The 25,737-nt window shown below is 36.1% G+C and overlaps 1 protein-coding gene across 2 annotated transcripts in view; it reads right to left on the minus strand.

The window, feature by feature from the left end:
- Positions 1-25,737, minus strand: part of CDH8 (cadherin 8) — a 335,229-nt gene that overhangs the window by 209,295 nt on the left and 100,197 nt on the right. For both annotated transcript variants that reach the window (XM_069456431.1, XM_069456432.1), the window contains one exon: positions 14,738-15,032. In XM_069456431.1, the coding sequence (XP_069312532.1) occupies positions 14,738-15,032 (295 nt within the window). The remainder of the gene's footprint in view (positions 1-14,737; positions 15,033-25,737) is intronic.

Below are 25,737 nucleotides of genomic sequence, written 5' to 3' on the forward strand. Positions count from 1 at the left end.
CCGTATAGCAAAAGCAATCTTAAGCAAGAAAACTTTTGTCTCCATAAAAATCTATACCTAAATGTTTACAACAAATTTATTCATAATCACAAAAATACAGGTAGCAATAAGAATGTCCTTCAATAGGTGAGTGGACAAACTATGGTAATTCATACCATGGAATACTGCTTAGTGGTAAGAAGAAATGAACTATCTAGCAATGCAAAAATACAGGTGAATCTTAAATTTAGATTACTAAGTGAAAGCTCTCCATGCCATATGATTTCATTAATATGACATTCTAGAAAACATAAAACTATACGCAATAAACAGATGAGTGGCTGTCAGGGGCTCCAGAAGTGAGGAAGTTTAGTTTTTAAAACTCAAAGGACTTTTTAAAGCAGTAAAGCTATTCTCTATGACACAGTGATGTACGTGCCACTATATACTTATCAAAATCCATAGAACTTTATAGCACAAAGAATAAACCTTAATATATGTAAATTTTAAAACTTAATTTAAAAGGTTGGGGGTTCCCAGCATGGAATGCAAACTATAACAAAATTATGTAACTATATTACAAATGCATTTTTAAAAACTTACTGAAGGGGGTTAAGAGGGAAAGGAGCAAACCCAAGTGATTTTGAAAATGAATGGAGTACGTAAGACTAGAGCCAAAAGTAACTGCACGTTGCACTGTACTCTAGCTGATAAAGTTAGTTCCCATGGGGGGCCTGGATTACATGCATACTGTAATGAAACAATGAGGTACTTGGATGGCAGAAACGTTAGTATATCCACATATATTTGTACTTGCTTTATAAGCTGGGGGCACCCAGAAGCAAAGGCAAACCAGTAGCAAAAAGTACACCTAGCGCCCAGATCTTGGTTTCTAACACTATTCTCCAATGAAAGGAACTAGGACTTCTGGGAGAAATGGCTAATTCTAGAATCAGGGTAATAAATATGCAACATGAGCCCAGAGCATCTTGTAGTAGAAGAAAGTAACGAAGTGCTAAAAAATATTAAAAAAAAAAAAAAATGGGATTCTGCCAAAGGGACAGAGGAGCCAATTAAAGGTGTTCCCAATAGTCAAAACTAGGGAGGTGGGTGGAATAAGCAAGAAAATAAAGTTACATTGAATTATACCTCAAAGTATTAAAAAGAACTATGAGTCCTTAATGGAAGAAAGAAGAGAAAAGAAGAGGGGAGGGGAGGGGAGCAGAGCAAAAGAAAGAAAAGGGTTTTCTTCCTCCCAAGCTCTCTCTGTCTGGCTTGCAAATGGCCTCCCTCCTGCTGCCCCTTCACATGGTGGTCCCTCCATGGATATGTGCCCCTGGTGCTTCTTTTTGTGTCCAAATTTCCCCTTCTTGTAAGGACACCACTCAAGACTGGATTAGTGTCCACCATATGACTTCATTTAACTTTAAATTGCTTCTCTAAAGACCCATCTCCAAACACAATCACATTGGGAGGTCCTAAGGGTTAGGGTGTCAACAGACGACTTTTGAGGGAACATAATTCAGCCCCCAGCAAAAACCCACCTTATTTACATTTTTACTATTAAAATGTGATAATAATACTTGACCAATATGATATGTAATCCTTATATACAACAATAATGCTTGACATATATACTGCTCCCTTCTTAAAAAATCTATACAATGTTTTACATGTGTCTAGCTTATAAGAGAAGCTAAATAAACAATTTATCTATCATGGCTTTGTTCTCTATCAATTTAGCTGAACTGGAATTCTATTCTAGAACTCCCTTCTTTGTATTGTCCTGGTTAGGTTTGGCATGAGATTTTGAAGGCAGAAGAGGAGACAGCAGACACGAAGTGCGTGTAGGGCTTCAGGCACTGGGGCAGCTCATGCATGGTTCAGCAGATCTGCAAGCTCACCATGTTGGCATGAATTAGCACCCAAGCTTACGCTTCTTCAGCTCCTACAGCATTTGCCCCTTTAGAATCTCCAAGTCCTGGGCCAGATATGTGTAAAAGTCTATGACAAAGGGCACCAGCTTCTCCTGTAGATTACCCAAAGCATATAACAAGTTGAGGTGTGAGAGCCAGATGTTGGTTCCAGGTTGTCTTCAGGGGTTCCAGTATGCCGTCTTGGATTCCAGCATATTCCTCATCTTTCCCACTTCATTTCCAACCTTCCCTCCCATGACCTGAGGCAGAAGCAGTACCTTTGTGGAGACTGCTTTCCCTGCTTTCTAATGTATAAATTCGAATCCCTGTAATAACTCCTTTATTCTGTAGACTGTTAGCGGTTCTGCTTGTCTCCTGGGGAGCTCCAAGTCTTCCCAGCAGTAAGACCTTGAGTGAGTTACACTCTGGTTTTGTGCCTCAGTTTTCTCATTTGTAAAATAATAAAAAAATTCACTCTATCAGGTTGTGGGCAGATTAAATGAGTGTATATGTACGGTGCTTAGGATAGCATCTGGCACAAACATTTATTAAATATTAATCCCTAGGAAGTAGTAAAATTATTTATTATGCTAGCCTTAGGCGAATAACATTGCTTTGGATTTCAGAAGGAATAATGTATAGGCATTTCAACGCTTATTTCAAAAACATTTAACTTTATGTGGTTAACATCCCCCACCACCTACAGCCTCATACTGTAACTATTTTTGTCTTTTTTTAGAATATCTAATTATATATAAAATGCATATATGCAAAAATATATATGTGAGAAATTACAGGTAGGGAGAATAGAAAAAAAAATGCCATAAAACTCACAAAACTATGATTGCTAATCAGCCAAAGAATTAATGCATTTGAGTCTAAATTTCAAATGGCAATCTGCAAAGTCCAGTGAAACCAGAAAGTTCAATATAGCCTATGATACACATATATCACAGTTAAAGTAATAATAACACATGCATACACAGAGACGCGAGGAAACCCCCACTGGCTGTGAGAGGCAAGGTTCTGAGAAAAGCATGTCACACGCCAAAAATACATTGACAAAGGTGTCCCGCATTCATTTTCAACCAAGGCTTCAGAATTTCACAAATATGTATTTCAGAGCTGCCCTGACATGTAGTTAATTCATTTCTCTGACCAGCGAATGTGGGCAAAGGCTACATTCTATGAGCTTTACTCTGCAGCTCTTTTTAATTCATGATTTCCTAGTCTAGTTATGTAACAACAACAACAACAACAACAACAACAACAAAAACTTAGACCACTGTGAGTGCTGATTCTAATTTACAGAGCTCTACACGCACATGCAGCTTGAATAACAAGAAAGATTTGCTCTTTTGTCTTCTGGAACCAATAAATATGTTGAACCCTAGAATATTAATTCTCATCTGACAGCGAAGAGGCAAGAAAGACAACAGGATCATGGGATTGTCTGGGTGGAATCCTATCTGAGTTTCTCAGCCTTCCATCTATAATACTGAGTTTTCTTTGAGTGTTTTGATTCTCTGTAGGATAAGTAAAGATGTAGGGATTTGAAAATACTTTTCAGCATTTTAAGTATCAGAACATTCCTTGATTAGAAAGCAGTAGGTATCTTATTTTCTTCAGAAAAGTTCAGGATGGGCCTGGTTGAAGTGCTGGCCATAGAACATTCCTCTGAGAACAGAGAAGTAGGGTGTAATTTTCAAAGAAGTTAATCAATGTACTTAGAAACAGAGCCAAATTGTGAGTAGAAAATATATTTCTGAAGAATTTAAAGAGATGACACTAGGATAATCAAGTTGAGTTTAAAATAATTCCAACTAGCTAGCACACGTATACAACAGAAAAAAAAAATTAAAAGGGAAATAAAACTTTAACATCAGCTACCGCTGTGAATAGGCCTAGAAACTATCGTTCAATGCTTATGTAGATAAATTGGTTTAAGGACACAGGTTGAGACACATCATCAGCGTTGCCTCTTCACGTACATATTCCTAATGCTGAGTCAGTCTTTAATTTTATTCCTTTGAAACACCAATTCAAATGATCAGACATGTGTGAATGAATAGAAGATACAGATTTCTAAATCGAACCAAGGCAACAAATCCTATCTCACATGGAGTGGCTCATTGTTCAACTGTGGGGGTGGGGTTAGAGGGAGAGATTGCTAAACTTTTCAGTAGGTTCAAATTTCAGACTTTTTTGTTCTTTTTTTGAAATATGTTATGTCATATTCTATTTTATAGAACAAAAGTGATACCAGTATTACCACTTAAAAAATCAATGAGGTCCATCTGTCCGTCCGTCCGTCCTTCCTTCACCCTCCCTCCCTCTTTTTCTCTTTCTTCTTTTTTTTGATAGGGTCTTGCACTGTCATCTGGGCCACAGTGCAGTGGAACCATCATAGCTCACTGAAACCTTAAACTCCTGGGTTCCAGCGATCTATCTACCTCACCCTGCAGAGCAGCTGGGACTAGAGGTGCATGCCACCACGCCCAGCTAATTTTTCTATTTTTTGTAGAGATGGGGTCTCGCTCTTGCTCAAGCTAGTATCGAACTCCTGACTGAGCTCAAGCCATCCTCCCGCCTCAGCCTCCCAAAAGTGCTAGGAATAAAGGTAAAGCCACTGCACCCAGCTTCAAATGAGGTTTTTCATCACATTTTCTTGTGATTTATATCATGACGGTGAACTTTTATAGGCTAATGATTGAAAATTCATCTTCTAGAAATAATTCAAAGATTTTCTGTTTCTTCCTTAAAACTCCCTAGTCCATAGGTCAATTTCAAAGGAAGAGCCCACTGAAAACACCCAGCTTACTGTGGTAATAGGATCCCAAGCTAGGAGGATCTGAGGCTACTGAGACAGCCCCATGATGCATAGTTCTAGAATTTTAACAGTTTTCAAAATGACTGAAAGCAGTGTGTTTGTTTGTTTGTTTAATAGTGACAGGGTCTTGCTCTTCCTCAGGCTGGTCTCGAACTCCTGACCTCAAGCAATCCTCCCATCTCAGCCTCCCAGAGTGCTAGGATTACAGGCGTGAGCCACCACACCAGGCCTGAAAGCAGCATTTCTATAAAATTTTAATAGACTTCCCTAACTATTCTACATTGCTGTTGTATTTTATATATATATATATATATATATATATGATATACATAATTTATATAAAATATATACAATGTTGAGGCTTAAACCAAAGAATGTTATAATTGAAGAGATCAGGAATATGCATTGATCTCCTAAAAACAATAATCTGTTATGAAGAACAAAATTGATTAATTGTATCTGTTATCAATTGATTAATAAAATGTAATATTAAAATTTATGGAGTAAAAAGGGCAAGAGTTAAAGCAAAACTTGATGGGAGGAGCTTCCCCGTCACATAAATTATTCAAAAAAAAACCTTGTTTATATTTCCATCATTGTTTCCTAAGCTTGTTTTCAGCCACAACATAGAAAACATAATGCCACTTGGAAGACTAATGCATTTTTAGACACCCCTCACACTGAACTGTCACCAGTGTTTACTTTTGGATACTCTGATAATTTCTAAAACATAGACCATTTAGGGAGACCCTTGGGAACAACCAAAGTCCACATTTTGGAAACCACTGTTTCACTTTCACTATAAGATTTTTTAAAAAATAAGATTCAGCTATTATACCAACTGCCTACATATGCCTAATGGAGGTTTAGCTTCTTTATGCAGAAAAAAACTACAGAATCCTCAGCCCATCGTAGAGTTTTGGAAGCACAGCTGTTATAGGCATTCATATCAGGTATAGCAGCTGGATTTCTTTTGAGAGTGTTTATTTCAATCCTCATGATTTCCCGCCCATGTTTTCCTAAGGAATTTCAATTTTGTTCGTCATTCTGAATCAAACAAGACAAAAAATATAATCAAATCCATCAAGATATATTTTTCCCCTTTCTCACTTTGCATCTCTCCTTTAAAAATAGAGAAATCCTGCTGAATCCTTTTAAAATCTAGCCTAGAGAGAGAAAGAAAGCCACAACCTCTAAATTATAAAAAAGAAGTGTGTTAGGTTTAAGACAGTCTGTCAGTATGTACATCCTTTGATCTTTTAAACCTATGTGAATTATTTCTTTAATAATAAAATAATATGAAATGAATCACTTTATTACTTTGGAACTATTCTTTATTTGGGGCTAAAATATGTTCTGGGCAATGATAAGAATAGCAGGCTAATCCATGTAAGCTGTAGTCATCAAAATGTACAATTCACATTTTAGAAACTGCAAATTTCACTATTTAGCTGCATGCTAAATTAACATGTGACCATGCATAGAACCAAAAATGTATTCTCATTAGATGTGTGTTTCTAGAGCTTTTGTAGAGTCAAATTCTGTAATGCTTCAAGATACTTCTTTAAAAAATGGTTTCTGGGCTGATATAAATGAATTTCAATCTCCAAAAGAAACATATAGTATGGCTAAATCTCAAGAGTTGACAGTATGAATTTATCAAATTATGATATGTTAATACTTTAAAGACCGAAATAGGAAAAGCAATTTTACCTTCTTTAATTGTTTTCTAAATACATTTGACTTTTTTTGCACTAAACCAATGTTGAATACAGATTAGAAAATGTTGCCATACACCTATTATATAATAAGCAGCAATCCAGAAATATATAAAAATAAAAGTAGAGAGTATTGTGTAGTTTCCTGTCTCCATTCCTGTCTACCTTCTGCCTGAACAGTTCACTCCAAATGCCACCAGGTATGGTTGGGCAAGATGGGACTCCCCATGAGGGTGAAGAGGTGGAGGAAGGGTGGGAGGGTAGCTACGTATTTGTGTGAGGAAGTAGGGCATGAAGAGAGGGAGCAAACAGAGATAAGTTACTTCATAGATGAGGGTGAATCCAATTAATAAATATATTATGAATAAAGAGACTCAGGTTTCTCACTGTGAGACAAAGGGAAAAATAATCAAAATGAACCCCTTGGTGCTATTTTAGAATTGGAATTACAGAGATGAACTCATGCTTTTTATTAAATAATAGATAGATAGAACGTGTATCAATTTCCTCAGGCTGCTGCGACAAAGTGTCACAAATTGAGTTGCTTAAAACAACAAGAATTGATTCTCCTACAGGTCTGGAGTCCCAAATCAAGATGTCAGCAGGTCCAACACCTTCCATGTTGGTTCCACGAATTCATTCCTCCACACGCTTTCCAGCTATTGTGGCTCCTGGCATTTCTTGGCTATGGTGATATAACGCCAATCTCTGCCTTCATCTTCACATGGCCTTCCCTGTGTGTGTCTGTGTCTTTACACAGTCTTTTTATATGACACCAATCATTGGATTTAGGAGCCAAAAACAATGTCAAGTAACTAATTATATCTCAAAGACCCTACTTCCAAGTAAGGTCACACTCTAAGGTTCTAAATGGACATGAAATTTTGGGCACCACTATTCAGCCCAGTACACATAGATAAGTGTGTGTGTGTATGTGTACCTGTTCATGCTCCCATGTCTTTCTTCGCTCAGCCTTGTCCATTGAGAAGGTTTGGGAACAGTGACAGCCCAATGGTAATTAACACTACTGATGCCCAGACTTTGGGATATGAATACAATTCTCATTTAGATGGAACCAGACACCTTTGTATAAATCTTGTGTAAATCTTTGTGTCTAATTCTAGGGCTTGGCTAGGGCGAGTACAAAATGAGCGTAAAACAGTTCGGTAAGAAACTACCCAAAGAATGATGGAGGCGTATCAATAAGACACAGTGTCAGCTCCAAGGTCATGTCATGGCAGAGACTGAGGTAATCAGAGCATCAAGATAAATAATTAAAATAACCTGTTGTAACTCACTAGAAAAAACAGAAATATAGTAGTCAAAACTAATGTAAATAAATATATAAGCAAGTAAGTGGGAAGAAGAGAAAGCTTTTCCTGGTAGAAGAACACTGACAAATAAATGTAGATGGAATTAAGAAAATCACCACTTGGCAGCTCTCATAGGAATCATTAATTCGGCAAACTTCAATGGATGTTAAAATATTGGATTAGGAGTTTTATGTGGAATGCAATCTTTATATAAATTCCAAGTATCTTCCCACAAAGTATTAAGCACAAGAAGAAAAAAGATTAACTCTACAATGGTGACACATAGATAACTCCTTAATGAGGTGTTCAAAATTACTGTCACCAATAATGGAATAAATCAAAATCTTGTACAACCTTATACAAAGCAGTGAGATATTATCTGGGATAGTATTGTCAAAAATGCATATTCTGAATCTAATCTCAAAAAACATCAGAAAATCCTAACTAAAGAATTCTAAAAAATAATCACTCCATAATCATCAAGTGTAAAGGTCGTGAAAGTGAAGAAAAGACGGAAGATATCTTCCACATTGTAAGAGTCCTCTGCAAGTGTGATCCTGAGTATAATACTTTTACTATAAAAGAATGTTATTGGAACAACTGGAGACATTTGACCAAGGTCTGTGCATTTGTTAGCAGTGGTGTGCTAATATTAATTTCCTAACTTTAGTAGCTATTTTGTGGAGGTGTAGAAAAACATCCATGGGGGAGGACTTACTGAGGGATGAGGAAAAATATCAACAACCCACTTTCAAAATGGATCAGGAATAATATATTTGGATAGCGTTTTGCAACTTTAAGATAAAATTTATGCTAAATTAAAGTGAAAAACATAAAAGAAATAGTATGTAATTTCTATGGGTCTTCCTCCAAAAGAAGACAAAGATTACCCTAAAAGGACACATATACAAAGAAAAGGCATAATATGAGTAGTAAGAAAATATAGGAGAACAAGAATAATACACAGGCACATTTTTCAGGAGGAAGAAGACTGAAATTATCTAATCATTGTAACATTTTTCATTTGGCTTAGTCATTGTTCAAGGGGAGTGAGAGTTCTGACATATTTTATACTGACTTCCGTAACCTCTTCAGGGATAAGCCTTTGGAAAGTAGTGAGATTTGACTTTTTCAACTATGTATCTACTAAGCCATTTCTTAACCTTCTTCTAAAATTTCAATTATTTATTTATTTATTTATTTTCTGGTGAAACATGCATTCACCACTAGGAAACCCAGAGTCCATTTAGGAGGGGATGGGTATATTCACACCTAACGGGTATGGTGCGCACCGTCTGGGGGATGGACACACTTGAAGCTATGACTAGGGCAGGGCAAAGGTAATATATGTAACCTAAACATTTATACCCCCATAATATTCTGAAATTGAATAAATAAATAAAAGCACTGGAAACATTGGTATTAATCAATAAATTACTCTCATTACTCTTTATCTTTAATACATTCAGCAGCAATTCAGCCCCAGTCATTCACCCTGTGGCTCTTAATTATTTATTATTATTCGAAATTCTATATGATGTATTGTTGTGACATTTTTAAAGTACTTAAATCCTATCTTGAAAATTGCGCAATACCTCTTCTCAAACTTCTTATCCAACTCCCCTCTCAGTTCTTAAAATTTAATTTGCAAAGCATGCTGACCTCCTGAGCTCTTCCACCTTGGAAAAACATGAACTATTATAAATATGTAGCAGAATCATCATGCTCATGTAAACAGAATTCTCTAGAGATACTATCAAAGATCAGTAGAGCATACTGGGTAAGCCCAGTGGAGGGAAAGCCAGATGTCTGGATTTCAATCTCAGGCCCTCCCCTTAATATCTGGGTTTATATTAGCTATTGTTAATATTTTTCCCATTTTTCTGATTTAAAATAATGAGTAGGAAACTAATATTGGTATTAATGTTATAGGATTATTGTACATACTAGAAATGTTTAACACAGCTTCTGGCATACAGTAATTCCTGAGTACATACTGATCATCATTAAAGAAACCCTAAATCTCAAAGGAAACTAAGAAAATCCCCAGAGTCATGTTTTATATAACTGGGCACATAACCATGCAATAATGCCTCCCACCTTAAACGCTGCTCTTTCTCATCCTTTTACTCCCACCTTCACTTTAAGCCCTTTTGAATAAAATACGGTTTGTTCCAATATGTGTATTTTGACGTATAAAGTTAAGTCTAGTAGGTCAAGTAGTTAGCACTTTAAATATAATCACTGAATTTTTCAAAACATACTTTTAGGCAGGGATTGCTACATACACTACACAGATAAAGCAAAGCTTGTTAGGTCACCTACACAAGAAGTAAGATTTGGAGCCAAATAACCTAGAAATCTAAGTCAAAGTCAAATAAAATTTCATTTTATTCAAATCCAGTTTTAGAAGAACCATCAGGGTGAAAACACTCCTCACCCTAGTATACAATAACATTAAGAATACCTATTTAAAGTATCTGGAACTTAATAAATGTAGCAAATTTCCATTAAAAAACTAACTTCAACAATGCTAGTGTGAGATCCACATTTAAAATCAGACAAGCTCACATGCCTCTGTTTATGCAGTATAGCTATGAAAGTGAATTCTCATCAAGTTATGAAATTTGCAGAATATAAAAGAACTATGTCTTCAGCTCCCAAATAAGATATTTCTAAAATAATTTGGCTGCCATTTGGGCAAATATATATGTGTGTTTTGTCTTGACAGCTTGTCAACTGGCAGACAGTTCTTGAACATCACATTCATTTCAATTTAGTATTGGTAAATTTCTGAATTAGAATTTTATTTTTCACATTCTGCACAATGAACCGCCCCCCCCCCCGCCCCTGCCAGCCTTTGCTGGCATTCCTTGGGGCACACAGGTGCACGTGCTGGCATTTCTGCAGTAACAGAGGAAGAAAAATGAAAGAAGGAAGGAGGGGAGGGAAGAGACAGACTAAGAGAGAACAGTGGCAATAGGGAGAAAAAGGAGATGGTAGCCGACCTTCATCCTGAAATTCACCTTCATGAGAAATGACGGGAATAATTCACACTTGACAATAAAATAGTGCAGCTGCCTCTGCTTCCTTTAACCAGAGAGACTGGAGTCAAACAGAAACCAGACACCCAACGCGTAAAACCGACACACATGGAAAGGTCCGAAGGCAAGGTGGGGAACAGATTAATAAAAATAATTTTAAAAACCACAATAACCAATTATGGAACACTTAGTTATTTTATGCCATGCCCTCACCTTGTATTTTATTATGCACCTCTCACACAACGAAAGTAAGATGGAAAATATTATCTTTTCATTATAGCTAGAGAAAATAGGCAATCATTTAACCTCCCTGAACTTCAACGTAAACCATATATTAAAGGATAGAATCCGGATTCAAAGTCACACCTGAATTTTAACACATTACCTGTGATTTTTAGAAGACATGTCACAAGCTAAAGATTTAAATATATATAGATAGAGATAAAGACAGAGAGATCTGCATATATGTTAGTGTGGATTATTTGTCTACTCCGTTAAAAAGAAAAAAAATTCAGATGAAGAAAAAAATACACATATTCATATATTTACAGACATACATAGACACTTCATTATGTAGCTAATTATATTTTTAAAATCCTTTTCTTTGTTGAAGATGGCCTTGACATTTGCAAAAGTTTCTGGGGTTTTCTTTCTCAACATATCTATCAGGCACATGACTTATATACACAGAAATGTGAGTCTCTGACACATTTACAATTAATAGATACAGACTTGGCATGAAGATGTAGAGATCATAATAATGAGGCAAAAATAACATCTTCCTTGTTCACTGTTTATTAGCAATTAAGAAAAAGTGTGCTGTATGTATCGCAGGCGGCAAAAGTTCTTTAAAACCTCCTTACTCTAATTTGGATCAAAAGATAAATTAGGCAAGTTCTCTGACCTAAATGAGTTGACCAAAGAATAAGAAAAGTAAGTATAGTGTTTCTCAGTTCTTGTTTGTGTGTCAGACTCCAAAAGAAGTGCAAAGATGGAGGTGTTTTTGCTTATTTGTGTTTCTTTTCTGTGGTGGGGGTGATGGTAAGGAGGTAACTTCCTGCCAGAAAGTCACAGAAGTTTTCCTAGAAAAAGTGTCATCTCAGCCAGCCATAAAGAAGCAATTCAGTTTTGATAAGCAGGAATAAACAAACAAAAATAGAATTCCTTACATAAGAGCTAGATAAAATAGAGTCTTGGCAGAAGAAACACATGGGTAAGATATGAAGACCTGAAATCACTTTTGATTTGCAGAGTATATCTACCAAAGACATGTTGTAGGCAGATAAGAAAGGAGATTAGATGAAGCCAGGCTATAAAAATTCCCTTGGTTAGGGAGCTAGGGAACTATTCTATGAAAAATGAACACTTATGGAATGTGAGGGAGATTTCTGTCCCAGCATAAATATATACACAGATTAGCTAAGAAGTAACATGGTCAGAATCAAACATTACTGAGACAATCTATAATCCAGTGGAGGCATTAAAATCTGATCTAGGAAGGTGGTCATAAGAACGAAATGAAATGATGCATTAAGATTACATTGCAGGTCAGCTCAGTGGCACATGTCTGTAATCCTAACACTTAAGGAGGCCAAGGTGGGAAGATTGCTTGGGGTTAGGAGTTCTAGACCAGCCTGAGCAAGACTGAGACCCCCATATCTGCAAAAAAATAGAAAAATTAACCGAGTGTGGTGGCTCACACCTGTAGTCCCAGCTACTTGGGAGGCTCAGGTGGGAGGATTGCTGGAGCCCAGGAGTTTGAGGTTTGCAGTGAGCTGTGAAAACTCCACTGCACTCTAGCCTGGAGGACAAAGCAAGTTCCTGTCTCAAAAAAAGGAAAAAAAAGTATCACATTGTAGTCAGACGTGACTAGAATTAGGGATTAAATAGGCAAGATACTGCTGAGGCTTAATGAGAGAGGAAAGATTCAACAGTATCTCTTACATTTTGCACATGGAATTTTAGAGTGTTTTGGAATCATTAATAAAGTCATAGAAGTCAGAAAGTGGAAAAAATCAATTTCATAAGAAAAAGTAATGAGTTGATTTTAAATGTGGGATTCGAGCCCAGTTGGATATCCAGGTCAAAGTGTTCATGAAGCAACTGGAACGTGGGTGACCAGCTTAACCAGTGGATGAAGCAGGGCATATGATTTTAAGGCCATCCACGTTAAGCAGATGACTGAAGACACCGGCTGACCAGGAAAAGCAGCTGGGGAAGGGAGACAGGAAAGGAGATGGGGAGGGGAAAAAAGAAGAAACAGAAGCAGGAGAAGCAGGAAGACTAAAACGAGAAGGCTGAAAAAGGAGGAACAATAGAAAAAGGCAATGAGACAAAGGAAAAAGAACTATGAGGAACAAAATAATCTTAAAGAGTAACTGATAAAATAAGGGAAAGTCATTCAAACATAAAAGGAGCAGATCAAGTGGAGGAGAAGAACCAAGATATTCCCTTTCTCAGAAATGGCAATGAGAATAAGTTTGCAAATTAAGGCACTTGTTCTACCAAGAATTTTTCTTTATTTGAAATTTAAATCCCAATCAATTTCCATGAGGAATGTTATAAACACACACAGACACACACACACACACACACACACACACACACACACGTATCTCACTGGATTCCCGAAATAAATGAAAATGTCAAGACCACACTGGGAAGGTAAGGACATTCTGTACTGTACCTCCTAATAATGGTCAGAAATTTAGCCTTGAAAACCATAATCAATACCTTGCCTTTATTTGAATCAACAGTGAAGACATTGTTGAGGACATTACTCAGCCATATATTTCTTTCTGATGTTTATATTTAAGTATTTGTAATTTTCTTGAGCAGTTACCTGGGAATGAAGTTCTTGATCAAGTTTTTCTCTGGCAGATAATTCAAGGTCATATTTTTGAGCTTGACATAGTAAATGTCCATCTCTGTATTTACCTAATTCTGACCTTAAATTTATATCTCTACCTGTGTTTTTTACGTGTCCTATCATGTTCACCTACTCCTAACTTACGCGACGTCACTGCATAGCATGCAGTCTTATGGGCTGTCTTAAATGCAATTTGAAACAAATCAGGGTATGCATTACACATATAGAAAATTACTTTTGTAATCTTATCCTTTGAATTTTGAATGCTGCCTACTACTTTTGACAGACAAAAAGAACTCTAAAATCCTTCCTTTTATTATATAACGTCTGGGGTCAGAAGTTTCCTGTATCAAGCTGAGGGTTTGGGGATGGATAAGCAAGCTCAAAAAAGGGGAAAAAGATTAAAATCATGTTTTATATATATATATATATATATATATATATATATATATATGTAGCTCTGTAAAATGTAATGGATACTTCAGTGACTCAGAAAAAGTGGGAGTGGGTCAATGGTGATAGCAGTGGCTCCTAAAAAATGTTCAGTTAAGACAGACACAAAAACAGAACTCTCTTTGGTAACGGTGGTAGCCTAATCCACTCCAGCCTCCACCCACCAGCTCAATCCAATATCTGGCTCACTACAGACCTAGACGGTTTTCTGTTTCTCTATGTGCTGCATCTGCATGTGAATATACACAAACAAATAATTAAACATCAAGCAAGTATCAATAGGATTAGCTTGGCATGTTGGAACAAATCTTGATAAATCCGCCTCAGTAACAATACTCAAACTACAAGTCCATGAGAGGAATACAAATTCAGCCTATTGAAGTATTGTCGTGTAAGGAGAGATATTTTAATAAAATTGCTCCTCTGTCAGTTCCTATTCCTAAGGGACTAAAGCTATTGAGCTGCGGAACTTAGGCCAAAAAGGGGGATTTGGAAATGCAAATTAGAGATAAGACGGTAATAAACGTCTTTCATTCGGCAACACACCATCCTTGATGCCAGGAGCTATTTTAAAGATGACTCTTAATAGTTCTGTGAAAATGGAAGCATACATACCCAAAATGGACATTTCCGGCACGGTAGCATGATAGGGTCCATTAAGAAACTCCGGTGCATTGTCGTTGATGTCTTGAACTTTAATGATAAATTCAGAAGGAGGCTCAAGAGGTTTGCTTGTCTCCCAGTCCACCGCCTGAGCTGTTAGGGTGTACTCAGCCTTTTCCTCTCGGTCAAGTCTTTTTATAGCATGGATATCTCCAGTTATATCATTTATTTGAAAGATTGTCCCAGCTCCATCGCCTGATAAGATATACTTAATTTTTTTGCTCCCAGGATCCAGGTCTGTGTGTAGCTAAAATGAAAAGCAGCATTTGTTAGTGATGGAGCAATCTGCAAAGTGGTTTTTTTTTTAACTATCTCCTGATTGACTATTAAGTTGGTTCCTGTTACATCACATCGTCAATTTCTGCTATGAGTAGTAGTACAAAGGGTGTATTATAGTGGTGTGGATATCAATCAAATATAAAATATAATGAAATTCATCTAAATAAGTTAGAACAGTTTGGTAAAAGTACACTGAGCTGTTTAGTATAAGCTGCCATGCTTTCAGAATGATAAAAAGGTCAAAAAGAAAATATAAAAATGTATATATTTTTTCCAACGTATCAATATATTTATTTAAAGTTACCATTAGTTACCTTTTATGTTTCATTATCTGTGTGCCAAGGAGTATGTAAATCACTTCTCCAATAATCATTCCCTTAATTTTTACAAAAAAAATAAATGAGTTAAGAATATTTCATATGAACCAGGAGAAATGTGAGGTTCAACACAGCATATAATAACCTCTCCAAGGTTCGCATTTGGTAGAATGAAGTATAGTAGACCCAGGGTTGAATTCAGATCTGTCTGCTATATTTACAGAAACAAAAATAATTCTAATAACCTGAATTATATTATTATATTTTTATCGTTTTTTTTCCCCTTTAATTCTTACTATTTTTCTGGTCTAAGAAAATCATTTCCATTTTAATAGAGAAGAACACTGAGGCCAGAATATGGGAGCACATTTTCAAGAAAAGGAATGAACCCCTTCAGAAAATGACAACTTTCCAACAGAAATCCAAACCTATCTCAGGTCATGGCAACAAACATTCATTGAACAAATACGAACTGAATTTATGTATCAAGCAAATGCTCTGCCTGAAACATTCTGGTAGGTGCTGGGAAGAATAGAATCCCTAGTTTTAAAATTCTCACAGTTTGTTCTTAAGAGGAAGACAGGAATATTCTTAAATATAGTGCTTCTCCTTTATAGTATGTTGACTCCTGTTAGAAAAAGCTAAAATTAAAAAAAAAAAATGAAACAATATGTACATATATATGTATTTTTCAAAGAAAAATTGATTGCAAAGTACTGGTTAAATGCACATATTTTCAGTTTAACTCAGTTACTTAACTGCCAATACAGTTCCAGTTATCACGCCATGAGATTTCAAATATTTGCTCCTTAAAAAAAAATCTTGTGGAAAGAAACTCCTAGAAATTCAAAAGACATTGTGTTCTCTTGGGATCTCTTCTATTCAGAACAGGCTCTATCGCTTTCTTCACCAATTTAAATTGTATTTAGTGCTTCAATAAGTGAAAAGAAAGGATTATAAAAAAAGACATAAAATAGCAACAAAGAATCCAAATGCATCTAGATCTCCTGCTTTACTTTTGAATATTTTAAAAAGTTAAAGTATAAGATTACATCAATATTTATTGAATCTCAAAATGTATCCCTTTCATTTATTGTATTTAATTTATTAACAGGAACAAATATTGAAATGCCACTTTATCTTAATGAATGTGGGATTATAATTCATTAATGTGATATTAATCCTAATTTATGATCGTTTTAATTTATGTGCATTTTAATATTTTCATTAGCATTTTTATTAAAAAAGAAAATTTGAATAATATATCATTCATGGAAGTTTCCATTCACATACAAGGAGTTCTTGAGAAGCAGAAGGTATTGGTATGTATCACTTTTCTCCATAACATTTTGCTAATTAATAAACCATTCAAATTGGTGCTATCATTATTTATGTTAAAACTTATTTGTGTCATATTTTCCTTCCATTTACTAATAGCCTCTAATTAATAAATTGTATTATAATTTTAGGTTTGGATGATCCCTTGTGTTTAAAATTAGCAAAGGGAGAAGAAAGCTAAGATTCAAGGCTCTTTTACTATATAAATGGGAGAAATTAACACATTTATTTGCGTTTCAGTTACTTTGCCTAAAATATGGGAATAAAACTACCCTTCAGAATTGATTTTAGAATCTGAGACTATACATCTATTTGAAAATTATTAAAACATAGAAGTGGCTATATTAAGTGTTTAATAACCAAAACCATTTTTACTTCATATCATATTCAATCACATACAACTATCTGAAAACATCGTGATAAGCCAAGATGCAACCAACTTAAGTGAAAGCAAGTTCCCAAGACTTCATTCAAAGATCAATTTACACATCATAGCACTTTGCAAAAAATGGAAAAAAAAAAAAAAGTAAAGAAAACTCTTAGTAAACATTGTATTCTTCCTCATTGTTCTGGAAATTTCATTTTTAGCTTATCCCAGTAAAATCCAGATCCTGGAGTAATGATAATCTCAAAATAAAATACTGTGTATCTATCTATGTTTGCTCATTTCATCCTATTATTGGTATCACACACACACACACACACACACACACTCTTGCACATGACTTGTTCAGGTAACCAACTTGACCTTACAAAGAAAAGTTTGTAGGTGTATAAAAACAGCAATGTGCAGAGAGCAAAGGCATCTAAGACTCCAGGTCTGGCCCTCAGAAGTATCCAGTGTATATGGTTCCAAGTTGCTGCTTTTTTTGTCAGTCTTTCACATCAGTGTGTGCAACCCTGCTCAGTCCAATGCAACATCACTTCCCCTGTCAATGTATCCCATCCAAGGACCCTCTCTGTAAGATTATGGAGCCAAAGACATCCCAAAGGCACTGAATGCTCACACATTGTACAGCATCTCTTTTAGGGGCTGCTTCTGCTAATCAGAGCTGGATTAAGGACCATATGCACACTGGTCTGGGCAAGTAGGACTCCTTGGGCTGGCTGTGGTACAAAAAAAACAAAAACAAACAAAAAAGCCACTTCATCCATTCACTTAATAAACCCCATGTTCTTCCCTGTCTTGGTGTGGCCATAAATTAATAAACGACACAGCCTTGGTCTCTGCTCTCAAAGAGCCATCGTTTTGTGGGAAATAAACACAAATAAACAGAAAACTTGGAGGAAGCGTATCTACTACTATTACTACTATTATTATTATTATTGGCTACTTATCATCTGGAAAACATTTTTTATGTAGAACACTAATGTTAGTCTCAGAACAAACTGGAGACCATTTCCTAATTTTCCCAACGAATCTATAGAGATTCAGAGATTTTCACACAGCTTTTCCAGAGAATGCACAACCTGTAAGGGATAATCTTAACACCACATGCTTTAAAGTCCATTTCTGGATTTAAATGCATGTTTTAAGAGCAATGCTAGGAGACGAACAGGGAGATGTGATGACATATAATGATTTTACTTAATACAGAGAGTGAGGTGTGGAAGGATAGAAAAAGACTTCCCAAAGAAGGATGATTAAAACTTCGTATCTCAAAGAGGGAGAAACCCTATGCCAGGCACAGGTAATTATATGAGTAAAGATCTAGAAACAAGAAAAAGCATAGCATGCTAGAGAATCTAAAGATGATTTAATCTGGATGGAACATGAAGTTAAGAAAAAGAGAGGTAGCAACACATAAGAATAGAAAGCAAGACAGGGGCCAGATTATGCAGAGCTGTGAAACCAAGATACAAAGTTTGGATTTGACTATAAAAGTGACAAGAGACCAAGAGACTGTAAATACATAGAAGGGTTTCAAAAAGGCGCCTGATGCCCTAATAGTTTTGTTGCAGTAACATTGCAGTGACTGGTGTGTGCTTAAAAGAAAACATCATGGAAGCAAAGAGGAAGGGGAGGAGAGAAAGAAAACTCTGACATCAGTTCACAAAGCTTCCTCGGTTCTGATTCTCAAATCCAGCTAAGCACCCAGGATCTGCCACATTAGCAACCAGATGAATCCCGGACCCCTCTGGCCACTCACCGCAGCCGGGTTGGAGAAGCACAGAATGTCAGATGTCCAGTGGATAATCCCAGTCTTCCACAGTCACCCTTCAATTTCAGGAACCCTAACAGGACCGCTCCATAAATAAGCCTCATTGTGAGTATCAGCATCATTACACATTCATCATCTTCTGTGTATTTGCATAACACCTTCCAATTAAAGGACAAGTTTTTACTATAAAAGTCATGGGAAGAGGTATTTGCATTTCACTCGCCTTTGTATTTCCTTTGCCTGGTAAAGTTTCTGGCAAAATTGTTGGATGCTCAATAAATATTTGTGGAATTAAGTGAATGTAAAAAAAAAAAAAAAAAGGAAAAAAATTTCATTTTCTTTTCAAAGCAATTATTTAAATAAGGAGGCAAAGGAATTTAGAAAAGTTAGGCCCAGGGACCTAAAATCTTATCTACAATAAATGCAAAGCCCTTGAGTTTCCCTAAGTATATTTTCAAATTTAGCATCCAACATAGGAACTAAGACTTAGTCGAGAGGCTGATGGAAGAAAAGACAGGCAGGTGATGGATAGATGGATGGGTAATCGATGAATAATAGATGGATCACAGATGCCAATTATCTTATACTCAGACATCACAGCTCTCAGAATCAGAGTAAGAATCCTGATCTTCAATATTACCCACATCCCTCTCACGGTGGTGAATATTGATCGTCAGAAAAAAATACAAACTGTTTTCCCATCCTCTCACAAGTATCCCACAGGACCGGAAGTAATCCTGGAAGAGGAGAGCTTAATGGCGATACATTCTTCTTTGTGAGTACCAATTTTAATACCAAATTATGACTCAGTTACCACAGAAGACCAGAGTGGGTCATTCTGCCTACTTCTTCCTCTAGAATGAGATGGGACCTGGGACTGAGTAAACTACAGGGGAAACTGCTTCCTCATCTGAAAATCAGATAGTTCTGGCATCAGAATTTATTTTGAAATTCCACTCTGTCCAGAAGAACATCATGGGAGGATCTCTCCAATTGCCTCTCTTCCCCTTGAGAAGTATTCCTGGGGAGAAAATCAGCATCTTGAAGAACCCAAAGGGTTAACAGGGATCACTACAACAAGAATGTCTCTCACTTGCTGATTCCCATTTTTCACGAACCTGCTCACCCTTGGAGAAGAGAGCAAGCCTAGCACTCTGGAATCAAACCACACCTTAGTACTATTTTCTCAGTGTCTAGCATAGTGCCTGTTGCCTGTCGGTTCCATGGGCTATCAATCTACCGGTGAATGGATTACTATCCTTAAATCACAGCCATCCAGTATCAAAGATGGGACAGAGACTTGGACACAGTATTACTTTTTGGCCTAAGTCTCCAAAATGATGACAATGCAGGACTTCAGTCTAGAGCAGGCACATGTTTAGGCTGCTAGAAGAGTGAAAGGGCAGGTAAAGAAAAAAAAAAAAATCAAGAGAGGCAGAAGTGTTCTTTGCATGTTTCTCTTCTGTACCTCACAAGGAGCAGGAGTTAGCCTTGATTTCTGCTCATTTTAACTTCTAGTTCACCCTTCTTGGGGACTATAGAATATCTCACAAAGGATGCTGACCAAACATGAAATGTCTCACTCAAGAAAGAGTGAGGTCCCACTATTGCATTAAAAAAAAAACAAAAAAAAAAACTTGTTCTTGATAGTTTAGAGCTAAATAAAGCATCATGTGATGGCTGCAGATGGAGTGGGAGGTGAAAGGGGGTCAGGGGGTCATATTGGACTACATAATCTGTAAAATGCCTTCACATGCGAAAATGCTGCACTGCTACAGTAAATCTAAATAATCCAAATATAATTATCTTTCATTCAGACACTCCATTCTTAACAAGCTGTAGAAACAAATTACATCACAAAACTTAAGCAAGGAATAGGCATAAAAATACCCAAAGAGTTTAGCTTAGATCAGGTTGGGAATACGCAATGACTCTGATGATCACATATTCTAAGAAAACAATAGTTCAGTGAAATAATAATCGTTTTCAAAATAATTCTCATCCAAATCAAGTCACCCTTAAATGTGTCTTAAGAGGCAAAAAAAAAAAAAAAAGGCCGAAGGGTAAACAATCCCTGATTAAATGAAAAGAACACAATATCCTTCACTAAAAATCACTGCTGCTTTACATAATTAATTAATTGATAATTCTAATGTTGTACGGCAGACAAATGTGTAGCATTTGATAACTCAGACAAGCGTCCCTTGCATTCTGTGTCAGCTGCTGGTGTAAGTATTGAACAGTGTGACCTGGCCATGAGGACAAGTGCCCAGAGAAATAGAAAATTGGAAGCGAGTCCAAATGAACTGCTGTCTTTGGCTGCAGACATCTGAAAACACAGTCAAAAAAAGGAATGCATTGTTTGTGCTCCTCTTTTAAATGGATAAGTTCCACAAGGGCAGGACTTCTATACACATAATTGACCACTATACCCAACAGCAAGCATGGTTCGTGGCACATACTAACTGCTCACTAAAGTCTAATTTTTCTCTCTTTTTTGTCTACATAGGATCTATCTTAATGCCCCACACCAGCAGTCCCCAACCTTTCTAGCACCAGGGACCATTGTCATAGAAGATAATTTTCCATGGACTGGGGAGTGGGAGGATGGTTTTGGGATGATTCAAGCGCATTACGTTTATTGTGCACTTTAATTCTATTATTACATTGTAATTGTAATGAAATAATTATAAAACTCACCATAGGTTGGGAACCCCTGCCCTACACCTTGTCAGTGATTTTACATGGATGAAGGGCTAAGGTGACAGAACCGGATGTAACCCATTGAGTCAAATTTCAGATCATGCACATTTTAGCATAATTTTATAGAGACCATCAGGATAGCACAAGCAGATAGTGTACGGACTGATTCCCTAGATGAGGGGTGGACAGAAGAGAGAAGCCTCTCTAGTTTGTCCCTAAATAGCAATAGGGATTTAATATATACATTGTATACATTTAGAAGCATGTGAATGAAATCACATGATACAGGAACATTCTGTAAACCCATACAGAAATGTACATTTTGAAATAGAATAGACATATAAATAGAAAGGCAGTATACACAATAACTCAGCTAATAAGAATGCAAAGGGAGGATACTGACAAGAAGAGGCTGGCAGACTCTTTCCCAAGAGATTTCTCAAACTGACATTCATGACCTTGGCAAATGTGCTACCATCTTCTGTCTGGACCGCAGCTTTCCAAGTTTGCAAACATGATGTGTCAGCCCTATGGCAAATCCATCACTCTTTAGCTAGACTCCAATAAAGTTCACAGGTCTCATTAAAAAAAAAAAAAGAACGTAAGGTATTAATGATAAATAACATTTCTCAGAGTTTAAAATACTTAAGTTATCATGATGAGCAAAATTTCTCATCACACAAAGCCAAACCATCCTTATTGACGGGTTTCAGAGAAAGCGGAGTTAGATGAATTAATTCTGTAATGATGCCAGAAAATAAAATCATTTAAATATGCCCATTTTATAAAAATGGTTTTAAAAATACTATGACGATTCTCAAATTCTTTATCCTTAGAGTTTCTCTTTTCCTAGGCATACTGGGATGGAGACTCCAATATCTAACCAAGAATCCACAGGAAAATAAGACAACAAGACACCCCTTTAACGGATACATCTTATGTATCCTGGTAACATTCTGGTTAAAATATTAAATCTTACAGACTTGGAAGTCAATATGTTTCTCTACGGAAACCAAAAATTCAAAGAGTAATAGTTCAGATCATGGGATCTATAATGAGAGTCTGAGAAGAAACAAAGCTAGTTTGGAACAAAGATACTGAGAAATTTACTTAACCTCTCCAAGATTCACCTTCATCATTTGTAAAATGTTTTAAATAGCAGTGTCTACCCTTTAGGGTTTTTGTAATGATGAAAATGTGACAATAGATAATGCTGTTAAGGGCATGATATATTCCAGAAACTAGGATACTCAAATAAAAATATATACAGGGTGCATTCTTGTGAGGATTAAATTTAGGAGATATAATAATGAGTTCTGCCCAACCAGGAACTGCTTTCCAAATATATATACATCTATCAACATAATCTGGGTCAGAATTCAACATACAACATCATTTGCAATAAAAGTAAGAATGTAACTTCTTTAGTTAAATCATCTGGGCACCATTTGATTTTAACCTCTTATTCATGTTGACCAAGTTACTTAATGATTACATATCTGGTACTTATTCACCAATTCAATAAGTAATGATGGTAAATATATTTGGAATTTTGTGTCTTAGTAATTATAAGGCGAGAAGTGGGAGAAGTGTGGTCAATGTTCACTGGGTCAGTAAATAAATATTTGAGCGAGCAAGAGTGTGAATTAATAGTAATAGAGGAACAATTACTGAAGATACTTAGGTGAATAGGTCAAAGAGTGGATGGATGGATGGATGAATAAATTGGTGGATAAGAGAAATAAGAGGAAGAATATGGGTGGATGAATGATTTTTATTGGAGAATACAAGAGTGAAGGAAACAGTAGATAAAGGGTGGGTAACTAAATGAGATTCTCAGTCATCATTCCTTTTATGGTCCAATGAACATTAAGTGTATTGAATTAGTGGATGAACAAACAGATGGGTGTACTGGTGGGAGGGTAGGCTGGAAGAACCATGAAGTTTCTCACTAAAAGAAAGATTTCGAGACAACATTATAAATAATTTTGTCTCAGAGCATTATTCCCCATCTTATATTAAAGTAGACGCAGACATTGGAAATTCAAGCATAAATTAGAAGAAATACTTAGATGAAGACCTTTGGTGCATATTCAGTTTTCATCAAAACAATTTCTCTTTACAAATTCCTTGAAAACACCTCTCCCTCTAGATAGAGAGACAGAGACAGAGATGGATATGAATATGGATATAGATATCTATCCATTTTGTAAGGAAGGGGAAATTTTATGCCAAATAAACACCCAGTGAAGTAACACATGATGTAACTAAGAAGAACAGGATTCAAAAAAGATGGCCAAGATTACTGGACAAACAAAAGAAGCATATTTTATAAAGATAATGATATTTAAAACAGTTATAATAGAAATTTTCCAAAAGGCAAGTGGAGCCTTCAGTTATATTATCCAAGAGGGAGAAATTCTAAAAGAATGCTGTGTCAATGTTAATTATATTTCAAAGTACTTGATTGACCAGAATACTAATAAGAGTTGAAAATACGAGATAGATTTCTGATGTGGTAATCACAATTACTTGCTAAACAGGATGTATCTTGTTAGCCAGATAAGTGACAAGAGCATGGTGGGAAAGAACACAGTGGATGACCAAATAACAATCATCCAGTGACTCTGAAACTTTCTATTTGTAAAGGGAGTGTGGGTCAGTCAAAATGTTATGAACGTGGAAGAGCATTGCAATCGAAGCTAAAAAAGAAATAAAACAAGAGTTTAGCTTGGGCCATATAATAAGGGTATGACAGTGGCACATCATGTTTTTTTTGTGATCAAAAAGCCTGATAATAACTTAGCTGAGTTACCTACTCCCATCCGTCAAACAATGTAAATAGTCCCATTTAATGCCTTGTAAGAAGACAGAGCTCCATGACCAAAAATTCTTATTTCACAGAAATAATCACATTTTCAAGTTTCACTCAATGGGTGGATGAATGGTTTTATGAATGGATGGATGAATAGGTAAGTAGACAGGTAATACAATTAAGATGAAGAGGATGAATAGGTAAGGGCTTTATTGAAGAATGCTTGGGTAAATGGAAGAGTAGATCAGAGGACGGTTAACTCAACAGATTCTGAAGCATCCTTCATTTTCAATAAATGAGAATCAAAAGACCTGGGTTGAATTAAAACTACCAGATATGATCTTGGACAATTCACTTAAATTTTTCCTACATTAAGTTCCTCTTGTTAAAATGATACTAACAAGGCCATCAGCACCATCACCAAAAATCTTTCTCAGATAGTTATAAGGACATCATGTATGTGAAAGCTTTTTTCTTTCTTTTTTTACCTTTTTAACGTCTATCCTCTCAAGTATTATTATCCTTATAAAATCAGCCCTCCATATCCATGGGTTTCACATCTGTGGATTCAACCAATCTCACATAGAAAATATTAGCGAAAGTAAAAAATAGCACAAAAATTTAAAATAATACAATTTTTTTAAATGCAGTATAACAACTATTTACATAGCACTTTGGTTAGATGTTAAAGGTACAATTGAATATTCCTTATCTTAAATGCTTGGGACCAGATGTGTTTCAGATTCCCAATTTTTTCAGATTTTGGAATATTTGCATATACATAATGTGGTATCTTGGGGATAGGAGTCACGTGTAAACACAAAATTCAAATATGTTCCATATACACCTTATATACATAGTCTGAAGGTAATTTTATATGACATTTTTAATAATTTTGTGTCCACCTGTCACATGAGATCAGGTGTGAAATTTTGCACTGGTGACATCATGTCGGTGGTTAAAAAGTTCTGGATTTTAGAGAATTTTGGATTTCAGATTTTCAATTAGGGATGCACAACTTATAATCTAGAGATGATTTAATGTATACAAGAGGACAGTCATAGGTTATATGCAAATACTAAACCATTTTATATAAAGAGCTTGAACATCTGCAGATTTGGGTACCAAGGTTGGGGGGTGTCATGGAACGAGTCTCCCATGGATACTGAGAGGTAACTGTAATGCAGATTTGGAAATGGAGCCTAGAACAGCATCAAATTATCAGCATTAGATGCTAATAACACAGCCTGCAACACTGTAAGTGTGTGTGTGTGTGTGTGTGTGTGTGTCTATGTATGTAGGTTCCCCCCTCCACTTCCACGCCTTCAACAAAACCTG

This window comes from Eulemur rufifrons, chromosome 23 (assembly GCF_041146395.1).
Source record: "Eulemur rufifrons isolate Redbay chromosome 23, OSU_ERuf_1, whole genome shotgun sequence".
Lineage (NCBI taxonomy): Eukaryota > Metazoa > Chordata > Mammalia > Primates > Lemuridae > Eulemur > Eulemur rufifrons.